Source organism: Saccoglossus kowalevskii, chromosome 9 (assembly GCF_978046115.1).
Source record: "Saccoglossus kowalevskii chromosome 9, keSacKowa6.1, whole genome shotgun sequence".
Lineage (NCBI taxonomy): Eukaryota > Metazoa > Hemichordata > Enteropneusta > Harrimaniidae > Saccoglossus > Saccoglossus kowalevskii.
The window spans coordinates 30,917,360-30,934,899 of record NC_140649.1 but is presented as its reverse complement, the minus strand read 5'-3'; the positions used below and the strand labels follow the sequence as shown (position 1 = coordinate 30,934,899).

The 17,540-nt window shown below is 33.9% G+C and overlaps 1 protein-coding gene across 1 annotated transcript in view; it reads left to right on the top strand.

Annotated features, from left to right (window-relative positions):
* LOC100376789 (uncharacterized) overlaps window positions 1-13,447 on the top strand; it is a 49,915-nt gene extending 36,468 nt beyond the window's left edge. Inside the window, exons 3-8 of the mRNA XM_002739110.4 lie at window positions 7,241-7,425; window positions 8,036-8,196; window positions 8,380-8,697; window positions 9,486-9,630; window positions 10,611-10,794; window positions 11,408-13,447. Of these exons, the coding sequence (XP_002739156.1) occupies window positions 7,241-7,425; window positions 8,036-8,196; window positions 8,380-8,697; window positions 9,486-9,630; window positions 10,611-10,794; window positions 11,408-13,120 (2,706 nt within the window). The 3' untranslated portion in view covers window positions 13,121-13,447. The remainder of the gene's footprint in view (window positions 1-7,240; window positions 7,426-8,035; window positions 8,197-8,379; window positions 8,698-9,485; window positions 9,631-10,610; window positions 10,795-11,407) is intronic.
* The last annotated feature ends 4,093 nt before the right edge of the window (window positions 13,448-17,540 follow it).

Below are 17,540 nucleotides of genomic sequence, written 5' to 3'. Positions count from 1 at the left end.
AATGAAATTACAAAAAGTAATAATAATGCGTTGATATTCATAAGTATTAGTCTCAATATTTTTTTATTTTTTTTTTTTTTTTTTTATTATTATTATATGATATTAAAACAGTACAAATACAAAATAACTTAACAATGTAAAAATTAAAATGAAAAAACAAAACAATTTAGAGTAACTCCATTGAATCAAACAGTGGATCCCATGTACTTTTGAATCCATGTAGAGAATCTTTCTGTATGGACTTGGAATACTCAATATTAAAGGTTAAAATCAAAGTATTTTTCCATGCCTGTATACTTGGCTGCACCTGTTTCCATTTACACCGCATAATATACAATTTCGTAAAAAGTATCAGAAAATTTAAAAGGCAGAGATGATTTCTGTTTGAATTTAAAGGTATGCCCAAAATTATATCTTTCTGAGAAAATTTTATGTAAATATTGCCGTTTACCTCTAAATAATTTTCTACCTGTGTCCAAAGCTCAAGCACATGGGGGCATTCAAAAAACAAATGATGGCATCTTTCTACAAACAGACCACAAAAAGAACATCTTTCATCCTCTACCAAATTTCTTAAATGCAAGTATCTGTTAGTTGGTGTAATTCTATGTAATAATCGAAATTGAACATTTCTCATTGATACATCGTCCGTAGTTTTATATGGCAGAATGAAAATATTTTGAAATTCTTCATTTTGCAAAGAAAAGAACTTGCTCCACTTTTTTACAGCAGTAAGTGGTTTTGTTTTTAGTCCTAATTGACGAATGTAGTAACTATATATAGTTTTAGATATTTTCTTATTGCCATTGGGAATATAACAGACATTCGTCTTGCATGTTGTCTGACTTGGAAGTTTGGGGTTGTAGGATGGGCAGTTTTTTTCAAATACTGGTTTAAAGAGTTAATGTTAAATTGGTAACTCATTCAGTGGCCAAGGTTGACAGTTGAATATTATTATGTGAATAATGGACACTTGTTGATTCATGTTTAATCGATAAAATTTGGTACCAATATTTCTGGTCAAAACATCCAAGCTCATTATTGTGTGAGTGTAGTTTAAGAATAGTTCTTAGGTTGACAAGGTTTTGGGGGAGAGTGTAAGAATTTCTAGATTTTTAAAAATGGAAATGGTTGAAAATAATCTTGCATACCTTAAAATTATACATGAACTGCCCATTCTTGAATGTTTATAAGTTCATCTGTGATCACATAGAGGTATAATCTGTGACACAATCTCAAAAACTGTTGGTGTTTTCATATTCAATGCTGTGTACTGTACTAGTGGTGGTTCTTTATGACTTGTAACAATGATAACTGTGAAATGATTAATTTTCACTGGGTTTAAATTTCGCTGATTTAGCATTTCAGGCATATTCAGTGGGTTTTAAATTCACGGTTTTATCATTTAGATAATGTGTTCTATGCTAAATTTTACATATTCATTGGGTATTAATTTAGCGCATTTTCCAGTCAGCGAAATAAGCAAAATTAAAACCCAGTGAATAATTAACCCTTTTACAGTATTTATTTTGACTTTATTTTCTAGTGCAGTACAGTTGGAATTTTTTATTGCTTGATATATGCTGTAAGTTGGTAGAGGGGGGGGGGGGCATTGTAATAAGGCAGGCAAGCTTTAATAGAGAATTTAAGGATAGAATGATGCAATGACTTGTATTTAGTTGATTGTCAGTTTTAGTATTAATTAAAGCAAAACTAGGAGCTTGTATAAATCAAAATCACATTTGTTGTAATTTTCAAACACTTTGTTCAAATTCAATAAATCATTTTGTGTAAATCAAAAAAAAAAAAAAAAAACCACAGTGACAAATCATTAGAATGTTAATTTGTTTTCTCATGCAAGGGTTTTAAAATAAACCTAAATTTATGATGATAACTTTGTACTGCAGTGTGAAGTGACTGTCAGAATTAATTAAATTAGGCAATAAAAGTAAAAATAGGATCTAAGCTGTATTCAATGTGTGATGACATAAATTACTAAAGTTAACAACCAGTGTTGATGGTAAACAAAAACCTCACATAGCCTCACATACAATAGATGAATTGACGTCTATAGTCAAAGTATACATTACTTGGGTAGATCTTTTTACTTAGCATGACCCTGTGTTTAACGCTTTGTGGTAACGACTGGGTATCGTGAACACGCTCAATCAAAAGTGTTCCAATAAGTATGCACTGAGCATGAAATTATGTTACCGCACACTTTTAACGTTTTAACTTTTAATGCGCATGAATGTCCCCAAAACATCTAAATTTGAAGTGTTTTCAGTTTAGTCAGCTCGTGCCTGGTCATACCGAAATCCTATCTGTTTGTGTGTGTTTATGGATGGCAACATAATCTCACTGGTATTACGCGCCTGAGTAATCTATTGGATGCTGACGTGGGTCATTTGGTTGACCCGTTAAATACCGGTACTTAGTTACCCATCTAAAAGGTCTATATAGGATTATACCAGACTGGGTTTGTTAGAACTACAGCATGATTAAGCTGCTTTTTTGAGTTTACTGTACATTTTCAGGACTACCAGGGATACCTGAGTAGGTTGGTGCGATTTCTTTCTTTTATAATCTGTATTTATTCATAGACATTTATTCTTGAATACCATAATTTTTCCACCATTTGTGGGTTGTAACAGTTCACATTTTTTTAATGTATTTCCTCATTTGCTAAGGATCCTAATCATTTCATCTAAGAGTTGGACAAAATTATTTTGGTTTATTTTTGTGGTTGATAACAAATATTGACTTTCGCATTCAAAGTTAACTAAGGGTTGTCTATTTCAAACTTTCACTGCTGTGTATTAATGTTATTATTACATGTACAATCATTTCCCTGGGATCTCCAGGCATTTAAGCTATGCATTAGTCATCTAATGTTCATTTTTATTCAGTATTATTTCTGGATTTTTTCTCTAATGTTTTGCACTGGGTTGCACATTTAAATGTAATCCACAGTCTCCATTGACGTGAACTGATCTGATTTATTTGGAGATGAGAAAAATTAAATTTGCTTATAAACGTGAAATTAATGTATCCTTATCATGTGCGACTCTCTGAATGATCTGCAGAACAGTTAGCACCAAGGTTTCCAAAACTTTGTACTTTTTCTCCTTGTGGTTCAAAAATATAAAACTTTTTTCTATTTAGGTGGTTTAAAAAATCAACATGTGTTGAGGAAAGCTTCATTAAATTTTGACACACACTTCATATTTTTGGCTGCTTGTGAATTTCTTCCATATTTTGTCTTAATATCATGTCCATAGTAATAATTGGGTGTGGGTGTGGGTAGAGTAGGTTGGAGTTTTTGACTCCCATGTGCGAAGCACAAAATGGGAGTCTTTGCAGTTAGTGTGTCTGTATGTGTGTGTGTGTGTGTGTGTGTGTGTGTGTGTGTGTGTGTGTGTGTGTGTGTGTGTGTGTGTGTGTGTATGTGTGTCCGACTGTTCCACTGCTATCTCAAGAACCATCGGTTTTTGATGAAACTTGGTGCATAGATGCTCTGGGCCAATGCGCAGATTTGATTAGTTTTTGGTAAAAATCCATGCATATTAATTACCTAATTTGCATGATAATTAGCTAATTTTTAGCTGTTCTATGACTGTTCCACTGATATCTAAAGAACCACTCATTGGATTTTGATGAAACTTGGTACATAGATGCTCTGAACATATGTGCAGATTTGATTAGTTTTTGGTAAAAATCTGTGCATATTAATTACCTAATTTGCATGATAATTAGCTATTTTTTAGTGGTTCCATGACTGTTCCACTGATATCTAAACAACCACTCATTGGATTTTGATGAAACTTGGTACATAGATGCTCTGAACTAATGCTAGGTTTTGATTAGTTTTTGGTAATAATCCGTGGATACTAACTACCTAATTTGCATAATGATTAGTCAATTTTCGGTTTTTCCACTGATATCTCAAGTACTAATCATCACATTTCAATGAAACTTGGTACATAGATGTCATATGACACTGCACAGATCTGATAGTTTTTATGGTAATATCAGTACATATAATTACCTAATTTGCATAATTAATTAATTTTCAGCTTTTGATATAAGTAGTGAGCATTACATTTCAATGAAACTTGGTACATACTCAAGGACTATTGCAGGGATTGATTGTTTCGGATAAATATTTGTGCATATTAATCACCTAATTTGCATAATTAGTTAATTTTCAGCTTTTCCACGGGTATCTCAAGTACTAATCATCGCATTTCAATGAAACTTGGTACATAGATCCTTTAGGACTATGCAGAGACCTGATTAGTTCCAGGGTAAATAATTGTGCATATTAATTACCTAATTTGCATAATTAATTTTCAGGTACTAATCATCACATATCAATGAATGTTTATACATGGATGCTGTAGGACAATAGACAGACCTGGATAATTGTGGGTTAAAATCTGTACATATTAATTACCCAATTTGCATAATTAACCAATTTTAAGCTTTCACACTGATATCTAAAGTACTAATTTCCATTTTAATAAAACTTAGTACAAAGATGCTCTAGGACAATGTACAAACCTAATTAGTTTGGGGTAAAACTCTGTTCATATTAATTCCCTAATTAGCATAATAATTCATAATTTGTTGGTTCTTATCACATTTCAATTAAACTTGGTACATAGAGTTTTTGTTACATTGCGCAGACCTCATTAGTTTTGCAATCAAATCTGTTCATGTTAATTTTCTGATTTGCATAATTAGTTTTCAGCTAAGTAATTTCAAATTATATTTAATGTGTCTCCAATACTCTCAGCACATGGGAGTTCTTTCTAAGCTTTCTTTGATTTGGTTTGAAATGGGAGTTGTGGTTATGTTTGTGAGGGTGACATTTTGTGAAATCCTCTGTGCTGCCAACTATGCTTTAAAACATTTTGTGATTTTCATTGATGTGGGATATTCAATTGACTCTTTTTTTTTCACTGTAATTTGTTATAATTATTAGTCTTCTATTTTAATGACTAAGTAGATTTTCTTCAAAAGGTACAATTTATTGAAGAATTTGCTCTATATCTGATTATTAAAATCTCTTTGAAATAGCTGATAAATCAAAGCATCAGAATTATACAGTTATGATTTCACTTCTCCAAACTCTAATAACTAGTCTGTTAATAAAGTTAGTAATAAATTTACCATAAATATGAAAATGGAATTAAAATAATGTATTGAAATTAACCGCTTTGTCAGGGTAACTACTGATATTGAAAAATTAATATACACAAAGTATGCATGAAAATAGTACAGTGGGAGTTTTTATCGTTATATATTGGAGGTTGATGTGACCACTGTCTGATTGCATACTTTAAGTTATCGTCATAGCAACCCTATAAATTACTATACATCTACCCTGTTATAGGAATCCCAGAGCTGAGCAAAATGGTGATAATTATTAGAACTTTATCACTGTGAACTTCATTTTCAAAAGTGTCTGCCATCTTGAAAATACTGTGCAATCATTCCATATTTTGAATTCACATTTCCTAATATGGTAGGATGCAGATCCACAAAATGTACAACACTCTGTAACACTAATACAGATGTAAAATATTAACCCACCAGTGCCTGATCAGTGCTACATTTGATGTTTACTTAAAGCTTATGTAGATAAAACTCACAATGATGCCTGGATAACCACATACAGAATACTTTAGTTATATGAGATTGTGGTTATTATGGCCAGTGTGAATTTAGTAGGCTCACATCTTTCCAATATACCTTACTACTTGGTGTGTAAGAATCGCATATACTCATATACCTTACTGTAAGGGGCAGACCATATACTTATTGGGAGGGCAGGTAATAATGTTTAGCCCCACTGTCAATGAAGTTGAGAGAAGCTTATCATATCACTGATTGTCTTTCATCATCAGTGGTTTGCATAAATTTTACTTTTTTGACTTTTTCTTAATTGTGTTATTATAAATATCTCCTACTGGTACATCAAATCTATAGCTTCAATTCGCTCTGCATACAGGATGTTTTTCTTACTCTGTGGAATGATCACTTGTGAAATGTGCAACACTACTTCTGGTAGTACCAGTGGAGCTATATCAGCTAACAGGCTACATGATTACATTTTATTAATTACAATCAGTAGGAAAGCCTTTTTTTGTTGTTGGTGAAATGGTTTTTCATTTAATTTGTTACGCTCACACATTAATGGAGATATGGGAGTCTAATAGAGCTAATACGTCATACACAGATTCAGTCATTCTTATGTAAAACTAATGTAATGTCAAGTGACAGTGTTAATTAATTTACTTTCTTTTATATCAAACTAAAAAGCCTTCCTCTATCATGCTTTCCTGTAGATTTCCTTTTTTATTTCATCTATGGATGAATTATCATGTTTTTTTTTGGTTTTAAAAGTTTTCATAATTATTGATTTAGACACAAGTCATTTTCTTTAATTTTAGCCAGTATGAAATATTTTTTTGCAGAAAAACCTAAAACATACACAATTTTTTTTTAAAAGCATTATATCATAAAAAAATAAATAGTATTTAGAGTTCCCCAATAATTTGTGACAACCATGAACACTCATCTTATTAAATTTTACCCAAATTTGTGCAGTTATGATAAAATATCTTTATTACACCATAATGAAAAAAATAATGTTTGCGTTATGTTTGGCATAAAAGTAATGGAGAAATTAGCTGCTGTGTTTGGCAATATATGGTATAGTATGAACATATTGTCATGGTAACTCAAATGGAGAAAGAAATTATAGAATGTACATGCAAATTTGCAATGACAAATGAATGGGAATTTTTTCAACACCTTTACAGCACATTTTTTTGGAGTAAAAATACCAAAAATACCAGTACTTAAAAAGTTTCTTCCACATTTTTCTCTGTTTACATTTTAATCTGATCAACTAGGAATCCAGATTCTGAGAATATCTGTAATTCTATTTAATTGGTTGTTATCCATTTAAATCTACAAACGTAGATTCACAGTTGCCATAACAACTAATCAAACACTGAATAATGTATTTAAACTGTTAAAAACTATAAGTGCAAATGTTGAATGGGTTATTTTGTTGCAAGACGGAAATTAATGCTAGCCATTATATTCAGTTGAATAAAATGTTGCTTGATGAAAGAATAATATCTTCCTGATTATAAAAGAATTTGTTGAATTATTTATTACTTTCAAGTATCTTTATAAATCCAAAATTGTTTTCATTAAATTTCAGAACCGTTCTCTAGGCGACTTGGAAAGCAAGTATCGGTACCATCCGCCCAAATCAGCTACAACCATTATCAGCACGCTGGTTGATTTAGATTTTCCAGAAACCCGGGCTATAAATGATATCACAGCCAATTCTATCATCTCTGAACAAACCAAACAAATCAAGAACACGTATAAACGAGCCACTAGGTAAGTCATGATTAATTAAGATGTTAGAATAATTTCTGTTGCTGAACAAGGACTCGCCAGAAAAAATGCTGTCTGCGAAAACACATGAACATAAACAGTTTTTCACAAAAACAGTTTTTCCACAGTGTAACAACTAAATGCCAGGCTGCCATGCAAAATGAAGGTTTCTAATTTGATGATATTTACATAAAGGACACAACAAATTGTGAAAGTAAATAAATAAACTGTGGTTGTGTCAAAAGTTAACATCGCACAGTGCTTATCACTGCTACAAAAATAGTTCTAAACTGTAAATGCTTAATGTATTAAAAAACAAAATGAAAACGTTTTAAAATAATTTATAATTTCAAGAGTGTCAATGTATAATATATAAAAATAATTACTGGTTTGTCTGTTTGTTATTAAGTAATTAAAAATGGTGGTTTGGTATGACTGTGTGATTTTGTGTAAAAAAAAACATTGATATTTATACGTGTATGTTGGTACTTGTAGTATAGGACCCATATTTATACATGCTTTTGTAATGTTTACCGTACTATAACATATGATAAAAGTTTTACAGGAAACATGGTTGTAATTGTTTGCTATGTTTATAAATTCTATTTGTCAGGACTGTTTCATCAGCTCCCCCTGCTGGTCGTAGTAAACCAGTAATAAGTCCGAGGAGTACACCATTGAGTCCTGGCAGACCTGACAGAAAGCGGTGGATACACGACAGTAATGATAACACACATGGAGTAAACACAACACGACTACGGCCGTTTACAGCAGGTCAGTAGACAATTAGCATTGTCAGACGAGCTTATTCACGATAAAAAATTAATTCCCTAGTATGTAATATTAACTTGTTAAACTTGTTATAATAAGTGGTGGGCTTATACCCAGGGAAGTACGATACAATCGTGTGTATCTTGTGCATAACAGAATATTGATCTTGAGTTTTACTTTTCACAGGTGAAGTTCAAGCAGCTTCACGGCGGACCTCTGCCCTTCATCGTACCAAAATGCCACGTTCCAAATCAGCTGATGCGGACACTGGTCGGTTTATGACCATTAAGATGAAAAGAGACGGTAGTGCTAAGACTTCCGCCTCATTTCACAGTGTCACACGAAATATACGATCCAAATGGGAAGCAGAAGATAAAACAATGAAGAAATCGGTTGTGAAAGGTCGAAAAGTGGAGACATTCGATCCTAATTCTGCCAAATGGTATACTTTTGCAGGTGGAACTGAGAAACCTCACAGTGCTGGTGTTGTTGATGCATTTACTGGTAAATATAAAATGGTTACATAAATCAATCACCATCAGCCCAGATGTTAGACACTCTAACACTTTAGGGTTAATGATATGATGTGAACCTTTTATTTAGCCAACTTCCTCACTCAATAGTTAATCAACTCCAGATGTTACAACTTGACTAAAGTTACCATTTCAACCAAGGCCAGCATAATGGGTCATAGTTGATAATTTCACAATTGATGTTTTCCAAGTTCTCCAAAATGTTCCATTCTGTCATATGAGGGTGCTGCAAATACCTCATTCAATTTCATGTGATTTCTAGATTTTATGTCATTCATGAAGACAAAATGTTGCGAAAGTCATTGACACTCAATTTTGTAGTACCCCTAAGAGATTTTCATTGCTGCAAAATTTTGCAATTTCATTGAAATAAAAGTTTTACACTTTGAATGTGAATTAACTGTGTCAAAATTTTCTCACCTAAAATCTTACTTGTTTGATATATTGCATATAAAACTTTCTAAAAATAAATTTGTCTGTGCCAGGATTGTTTGCTGACCTCTTGACATAAGCCCTCTAAAGACAGAAATGCAATAAACTTTTTTCGTTAATTGACACAGATTCTAGCTACAGAGTGCCCTCTGTGGTCACATTTGGCAAACTTTTGTTTTTCTATCAAAAGTCTTTTCTGTTACAAATAACCAGCAAATATTGTGTTATTAAAATCTACATATTTCTGGTATTTCACATTGTCAAACTGTTATCTAGTAAAATAAAAATCCAAATATTTTACATACTATTTTGTATTATTTTTCACAGGAAAGCAAATAGTTTACAAGATAGAAGGTGGTATTGGTGACAGAGTAGCTCACCAGTTGAAACTTGGCAACAAGCTTCGGATTGGGATCAATGGTGATTTACAAACTAATAATTTCAAAGTGAAAACCTGGAATCCCGCTGAGAGGTCAGTTATATTTTAATATAACACTTACCAGCGCAAGTAACAAAGTATCATTTGTTAATTTCATAATCACACCAGAGCAGACTCTCCTTAGCCCACAATGAAGTAAATCTGTCATGCCATGTACTGCACTCAGTGCATGCTACATAAGCCAGGCGTTTCCTTGAAAGAAAGTGAATAAATATTCATTCTCCAGGTTGAAGGCCACCTTTCTCTCATGTTAGGTTTTATGAACTTCTTCCTTTTACCATACACCAAATGTATTAGTTATTCACTTGTTTTTAGTTTCACCATTTTCACTAAACTAAATTCACATGAACATGTAAATTACAATAGAATTCATCATTTCCTCGCTGTGTCCAAGAACTTAAAACCTAGTGGTATTATAATAATAATAAATGGTATTATACATCTGTCACCGTAACGCCATAAATTACAGCGTGCCATAACTTTGTGGTATTTTACGGGGTTCATTCTACCATATAAAGGAATGCAAATTACAAATATGGAATGGTAACGTGCGTAAGCGTCCTCTGAAGTAATAACAAAGATGGCTGCCACCAGGGTTTGAAGTTTGCTGATTCTGTTCTAAACATTTTGGAATTCGGCTTTTCCATGATGTATCTTTGGAAGTAAAACATGTATAATAATAAGATTATTATGAGGATACCTCCAAGTATGCACTCAGACAGTACACCATTGTATCGACCTCCGCTGCGCGTTTGTCGATACTCCCACAGGCACCTGTGGATACTGCTGTACTGTCTTCATGCATACTTTAAGGTATCCGCGTTCTAACCTCATATTATAGTACTCAAAATTATGGTTTACTACATGTTTATTGATTTGTATATTATTGTTCTCAGAAAATTATGTGCAAATACAATATCCTTATTCCATGACATTTGAGTCTATACATTGATAGAATTATTGAATGTTGCATATTATTTTATGAGTATTAAATTTGTCTTTGCTGCTAACAGTAATGTGGTACCAGGAAATGATGAGCAACCATTCAGGAGCAAACTAGCAGAGAGAAAAGTGAAATCTGCGCCACCACCACCCACTGTAACCGAGATTATTCCACTATGCTGGTCAGATGAAGTGAATAAACCGTTTATAAAAGTAGTTGAGCCAACTATCCCGACACCCAAACCACCCAAACCAGTAAGTCACCATTATTAATTAAATTGTATTACACCATGTAACTGACAACAATAGTTTCTGATTAGCATGTGTGTCAGTTATGGACATGTTTCATTGTTTTCCAAAAAATATTGCTAGAATAAAGAAAATTCTCAGCACCAGGGACAAATCTTTTTTAAGATTAATATACACTGAATTGTTAGGAATAATCATATTTATTTCACTGAGTGATTGAATGTATGCTAGATGTGGTCTACAATCATGAGGAATTGGTCTGAAGTGTTGTGGGTAGGCCTTGCCTACAAATCAGTCCGCCTATTTGTTTCTCAGTGGTAATGTACTGAAATCATGGAGACAGCAAATCAGTGGTGACAGAAAATTCTGTGCTGACTACATAATTGCAGTTTAACCTGGCCATTTTTGGGTGTACTCAGAAAGGCTGGATTCCAGACCAAATGTATGCCTGTTAAAGATGTTGACTATTAAAGCAATTAACCTATCACAATCATTGTTTCATTCATGGTAAATTTATAATTGCAGCTGAGAGCTATCACTTGATTGGCTGTTAAACAGTACTGCTTACTTATCAAATCAGATTATTTCTTCTGATATTTGTTTATATTTCTGTTAATAGGATTTATGTGAAAGGCATCCGGTAATATTTGAGAAGTTGATTAAAGATGAAGACGTGAAACCAAGAACAGACATTCGCCCTGATACATATCGTGTAAGACAACGTGTTAAAAATAAACTAAACATTGACGGTACATCTAGTCTTAGTAATCGAATAACAGTTGTAACTGTTGACCAGTTTGATGATGATCAGGAATCGTTGTCATCTCGAGACTACAACGAGATTCTAAATGAAAAGCTACATGCTGAGAGTATACCTGTGCCGGAAACAGAAAAGGAAGTTGAATTATCGGACATCAAATCTTCCAGCACGAGTGGATCTGTAAAAGAGGAAAAGAAAGGGATTGAGAATCTGAGAAGTGCAAGTCGAGAGAGTTTTACATCGTCTGTTGGTTTGGAAAAACCGATGACACCCCAGGCAAGCATTGTGTCCAATGTTGTGTCGGATAACACTTTTATGACAACCGGTGTAAACCCTTTAAAACCACAGTCGGGTGAGAGAAGTAAATCATCAACACCCAGATCGGCCGTTGGGAGTATTACGAAAGTACATCCGCTGTCAAATAAAGCAGGGTTGGCTAAACCAGGGCAGTTACATCGTAGTGGGGTGACGAGTGTGAGTAATGGACATAAAGATGGTGAGACTAGTTTCATTAGAATAGCGCAGGGCATCGGAATCCCAGATGTCAACCCATCCACTGATTTAAACAATGATATGATTTCAGCGTCATCACATCACAATGCAAAAATCATCACAAAGGTCAGCGAAACTAATAAAGTGAATGAAAAGCGGTCACGATATATTGACAATGGAGAAGGAATAAATTTGAAGGGAAAACAAATGCAAGTTTTGCGATCAGAAGGAAGCGGAGAGAATGGAAGTAGACGTTCTTCCCCGGGATCATCTATTGTGTCTAGTAATGGAAATCTTACAGTCCATCCACATCAGCATAAATCGGCTAATGGCGAGATTCATGTTTGTACATGTACACCTGAGGCTAAGCGGGTCATGGCACGATTGATTAGTCACCCTCCACCCCCTTCACCAAATCCTCCTCCAGGAAGTGTACGAGATGATCAAACTGAAGATGATACACGTCAGTATATCCATATCCCTACGGCCGGAATGTTAATCGCTGAATCCGATCTACAATCAATGTCAGACCTTGAAATGTACTCATCGGCAGTTTCTTTTGATGATCAGAATCCCCACATGCCATCCAGATCTCATCTGAAAGACAATGATAAGGAAGGGTACGTTACTTTAGAGAACCTTGCCAAAGCTAATATGAAAATAGAAGACCACTTACAATTGGTTGCTGAGGACACAAAGCATGTTGCATCTGAGATTCTTGGCAGTGAAAGTGACCATGCCATCAGTCATGTTGAAGCCGTCAATCAAAATGGCATTGAGACGGCAAACCCGAACGACGTTGATTTAACTGAGAATCAAAAATGTCCCGAAGAAATTGTTTTGCAGAAAAGTGTCAGGTTTGCAGATGAAACTAAAAGTGACATAACAGTTTCAAAAGGCACGGCTGCTTTGATAAGGTCTGTCACGTATGACGATGATGATGTCTCCCTAACATCCAGTAAAAATCCTACGGAAGAGTTAAATGAGTTGCGAAGCCAAATAAAGACAGATTTGCAGCAAACACAGGACACAGTGCAACAAGACATACAAGACTTGTATTTAAAACAGCATGGAACATAAAACACGAGATTTGATTTTGGAGAGATGCATTTACAGGCGAAATAGTAAATGCATTAAATTTATAAAAAAACAAATTATGTGTTTAGCATAGTGAATAATAAAGGACAAGTTATGACCTTGAGCTTTATTTATTATTTTTAATACATTCATTTGTTTGAATGACATGAAAAACAATACTTGATTTGAAAATTATGCAAATACTAGGGAGTTTTCTTATGCAAAATCAAATACGAATAATTCTGCGAGTAACATAATCTTTTTTGTTTTATGTATTTAACTTTTTTGCTTAATTTGGGAACAAATTGACATAATTTTGTATTGCCTACAGCTCTTAGGAAAATCCTTTTACAAAAATAATTTTAGTTTATATTGTTAGATGTGACAAAAGATAACTTTTGCTCTCAAAGAGGATTTATATGAAATGCACTTAAAAAAATTATAACTAGAAACTCATCTGCCGCATGTGTTATACAGGTTATTGGGACTAAATATATTTCACAAATATACATGGTTAGGGGCAGTTATAATTGGGATATCAGTACAAATATGACAGAATATATTTTTTGAAGGAGGTTTAATAATTTATATTGTTGCTGCAGACAGATTATGTAAATAATGCTTTTGTATTTTTGTATATAAGATTGTTTCTAAGTTGTGACGCTTGTGAATAACAATAATTTTCTGTGATTCAGCTTTCAGCAATTTTAAAATTAATGGTTGCATATATTGTATAATCTATGCATTTATGAGAATTGCAGGTACAGGGTGTGTGAGTGACCTTTAACCTATGCAAATTTTAAATAAAAACCCAATGATTTATTAAATGTTGACTCGTGTAAAGTTTGTGGATGTACAAGTTATTTTTTTTTTTAAACAGATATGCATTTGCTTCATTTCATGATCTGTGATTCATTTTGGTTGTATAGCAGTCATTTTTAGTTGAATTTCCAGACTAGATCCTTGTCGTGTTCGGTTGGATTTTGTTTTTTCAGTTTGGATTTAAAATACCCATTTTGGTCTCCTGAGTGCATTGCACAAGGGAAGATTGTCTGAATGGGTTCGTTTTTGTGTGTCAAATATTGTGCCACCAATATCTCAAGTACCACTTGTGGATTAGAATGCAGTCGGCACACTTACTATGTGATGAACTTCAGACCGGACTAAATTTCATTTTTAATTAGGCAATTTGCATAATTACTGCTTTCAGCATATTTTGTTGCTATAATAGGCTAAAATTTCATTCCTATTATTTGTGTAGCCGAATTTCTAACACTAATTTGAAATTAATCTGCATCTGCATACCAATCAAGTATATTCAGTGTGTTGGTATAACAAAAGTTGTCTATTTTCATAGTATATATTAATATTTAAGTAAAGTTTGCGGAGCTCAGGGTTAGCAAAGAGGGATTTCTAACACTACCTTTGAAATTAATCTGCATATGCAAACCAATCAAGTATATTCAGTGTGTTGGTATCCTAACAAAAGTTATCTATTTTCATAGTATATATTAATATTTAAGTCAAGTTTGCGAAGCTCAGGGTTAGCAAAGAGAGATTTCTAACACTACCTTTGAAATTAATCTGCATATACATACCAATCAAGTATATTCAGTGTGTTGGTATCCTAACAAAAGTTCTCAAATGAGTTAAAACTTGGTACTTGCATACTGTAATTGTTTAGCTTCAATCTGTGCCTCTCAATTTCAATTGGCTGCAGTGTTAATTCAGTATGTTCTTTGTGTATCTCAGCAACTGTTTGGTCTAATGCATTGAAACGTTGTACATGCTTGCTGTTAATGTAAATGAATTTTGGAAAATATGGTAAAAAATCCATTTTTGGGTTGTGTATAAATCTGCAATGACAAACCAATTAATTGACCAGGAAATTTATTGTAAGATGGTTGTGGATTATAGCGCCACCACAGTTAGTTTACTTATTCTGCTTTTCCTTTTGTTTGGGGTCAACATGGCACATTATGGGATATTTTACCATTTTCTGTAGATGAAGGCATGGTGTATGATGGAGAAAATGTCAGTTTTTGTTGAGCACTTCATTGTAAAACTTTGATATAATATTAACAGTTTTGGATCTCGGCCAAGTTCGATATATTTCGCTTAAAATTGACCTCTGGGTACAATAACAATTTTCATCCGATCATTTTTAAGTCGAGAATCTTTGATGTCTTGAAATGTATTGGAATTGGTAAGTTACCTCAGATTTATTTATCTAGAATGCCCAAAATCTTGACATGCAACACTGTTTTGAATATAAATTGGAAATTTAGGAAGGGACAGGACAATTTGAGAAATGGATGTTCAAACAACCTCCCTCCTCCCAGAATCTACATAAATATTTGTCTGTACAACATATATATGCCAAATGCTAAACAAAATATATCGGATAATACGACTTTAATTATACCACAAAAAAACAATAGATTCAGCAATGCCATTGCACATCACTGAAAATTTGTTTACATAAATACAAAACATTTGTACGCTTTGTCATTTGCTCATGAATAATTCAAGACCATTTAATCCCAGTTTTAATTCCCAGAGCCTCCATCGGAAATCATATTAGCTCAGTCAATATGGGTTTGAACCCTTTCCTTGGCCAACCTTGGCTTTTTTTTTCAATAGTTGAGTAAGAACTTGACTGAAGCTGCAGTCTTAGCATTTACAAAATATTTTAGTTATGTAGCCAAGACAATGCTGGTATAAAGCGGTAGAGTTGTCACCTGCTCAGGTGTCAGATGGCCATAGCGTGTCATTGTTTACAAACAAGCATCTACCCATGAGCCTTTGCGTTATTAGCAGGTGTTATCGTCGCCTGGGACTCAATTCCTGCACGTGTGCAGGTGACGACCCTCCCGCTTTAAACATGCCGTTATCTGTAACAATTACTCTTCCACAAATGAACAAGTCATTGAAAATGACACAGTCCCCGTTAAATTATTGAAAGTTCTCTTTGTACTCGTCATATTAAAGCGGTTGTCGGGAGCGTGTCCTTGAAACTTGAGTTCCAATTGGCGTATACAACAGATTGTTTATTTACATCAAAAACACGTGTTCCGTGTAGTAGTAATATGGCCAAAAATAAAAAAGGTCGTTATTCCGCCATCTTTGATCTGATTATGAAACACACTGATATGTATGATGTATGTGCCAAATACGAATGAAAATGGTACATAAATTGTGGAAATATAGTAAGTAAGGCCAAAACGTCAGATGGCTGTCGATCCTTGACCAGATTTTGAAACAAATTGTCATGGACATGCATCCTAACATGTATAAAGTACATGTATGTGCCAAATTGGAATAAAAACTGACAGAGCACATCTATGATACCGCATAAAAACAACAAGATGGCTGCCAGTCGGCCATCTTTGATCCAATTGTGAAATAAATCGTCATGGACATGTATCCTACCATGTATAATCTATGTACTAAGTTTGAATGAAAACTGACAAAGCATGTCCAAAATACAACATTTTCAAAAAACAAGATGGCTGCCAGTCGGCCATCTTTGATCCAATTGAGAAATAAATCGTCATGGACATGTATCCTACCATGTATAATCTATGTACTAAGTTTGAATGAAAACTGACAAAGCATATCCAAAATAAAACATTTTTAAAAAAACAAGATGGCTGCCAGTAAGCCATCTTTGATCCAACTGTGAAATAAATCGTCATGAACATGTATCCTACCATGTATAATCTATGTACCAAGTTTGAATGAAAACTGACAAAGCATGTCCAAAATACAACATTTTCAAAAAAACAAGATGGCTGCCAGTCTGCCATTTTGAATCGAATCACTGAGCCACTGCATGTGCATATGTCCCACATAAGGTACTATGCACATGCAAAGAATGAACGGAATCTGTCCACAGGATTCTGAATAATGACTCTGGACAGACTGACACATGGACGGACGGACGGACGGTCAGACAGACAGACAGAAACTCACGGACGGTCGGAGACATGTATCCTAACATGTATGATCTATATACTAAATTTGAATGTAAACTGACAAAGCATGTCCAAAATACAACATTTTCAAAAAACAAGATGGCTGCCAGTCGGCCATTTTAAATCGAATCGCTAAACCACTGCATGTCCCACATAAAGTACTAGGCACATGCAAAGAATGAACAGAATCGGTCGAAGGGATTCTGAGATATGACTCCGGATGGACGGAGACCTAATTATAAGCCCCCGTTTTCGGACTTCGTTCGAACGGGGACTAATAAAACTGAAGACTGTTTACACAAGGACAAAATATTTACAGAACCAAGTGTGGTTTTTCTGCAATTCCAAATGTAGTTTTCTTCGTCTTTGGTGTTTATCCAAATAAATCCTAACAGCAATAGAGTTACGTTTATTTCGCTTTTAACTATACAAATCGAGCAACAAAT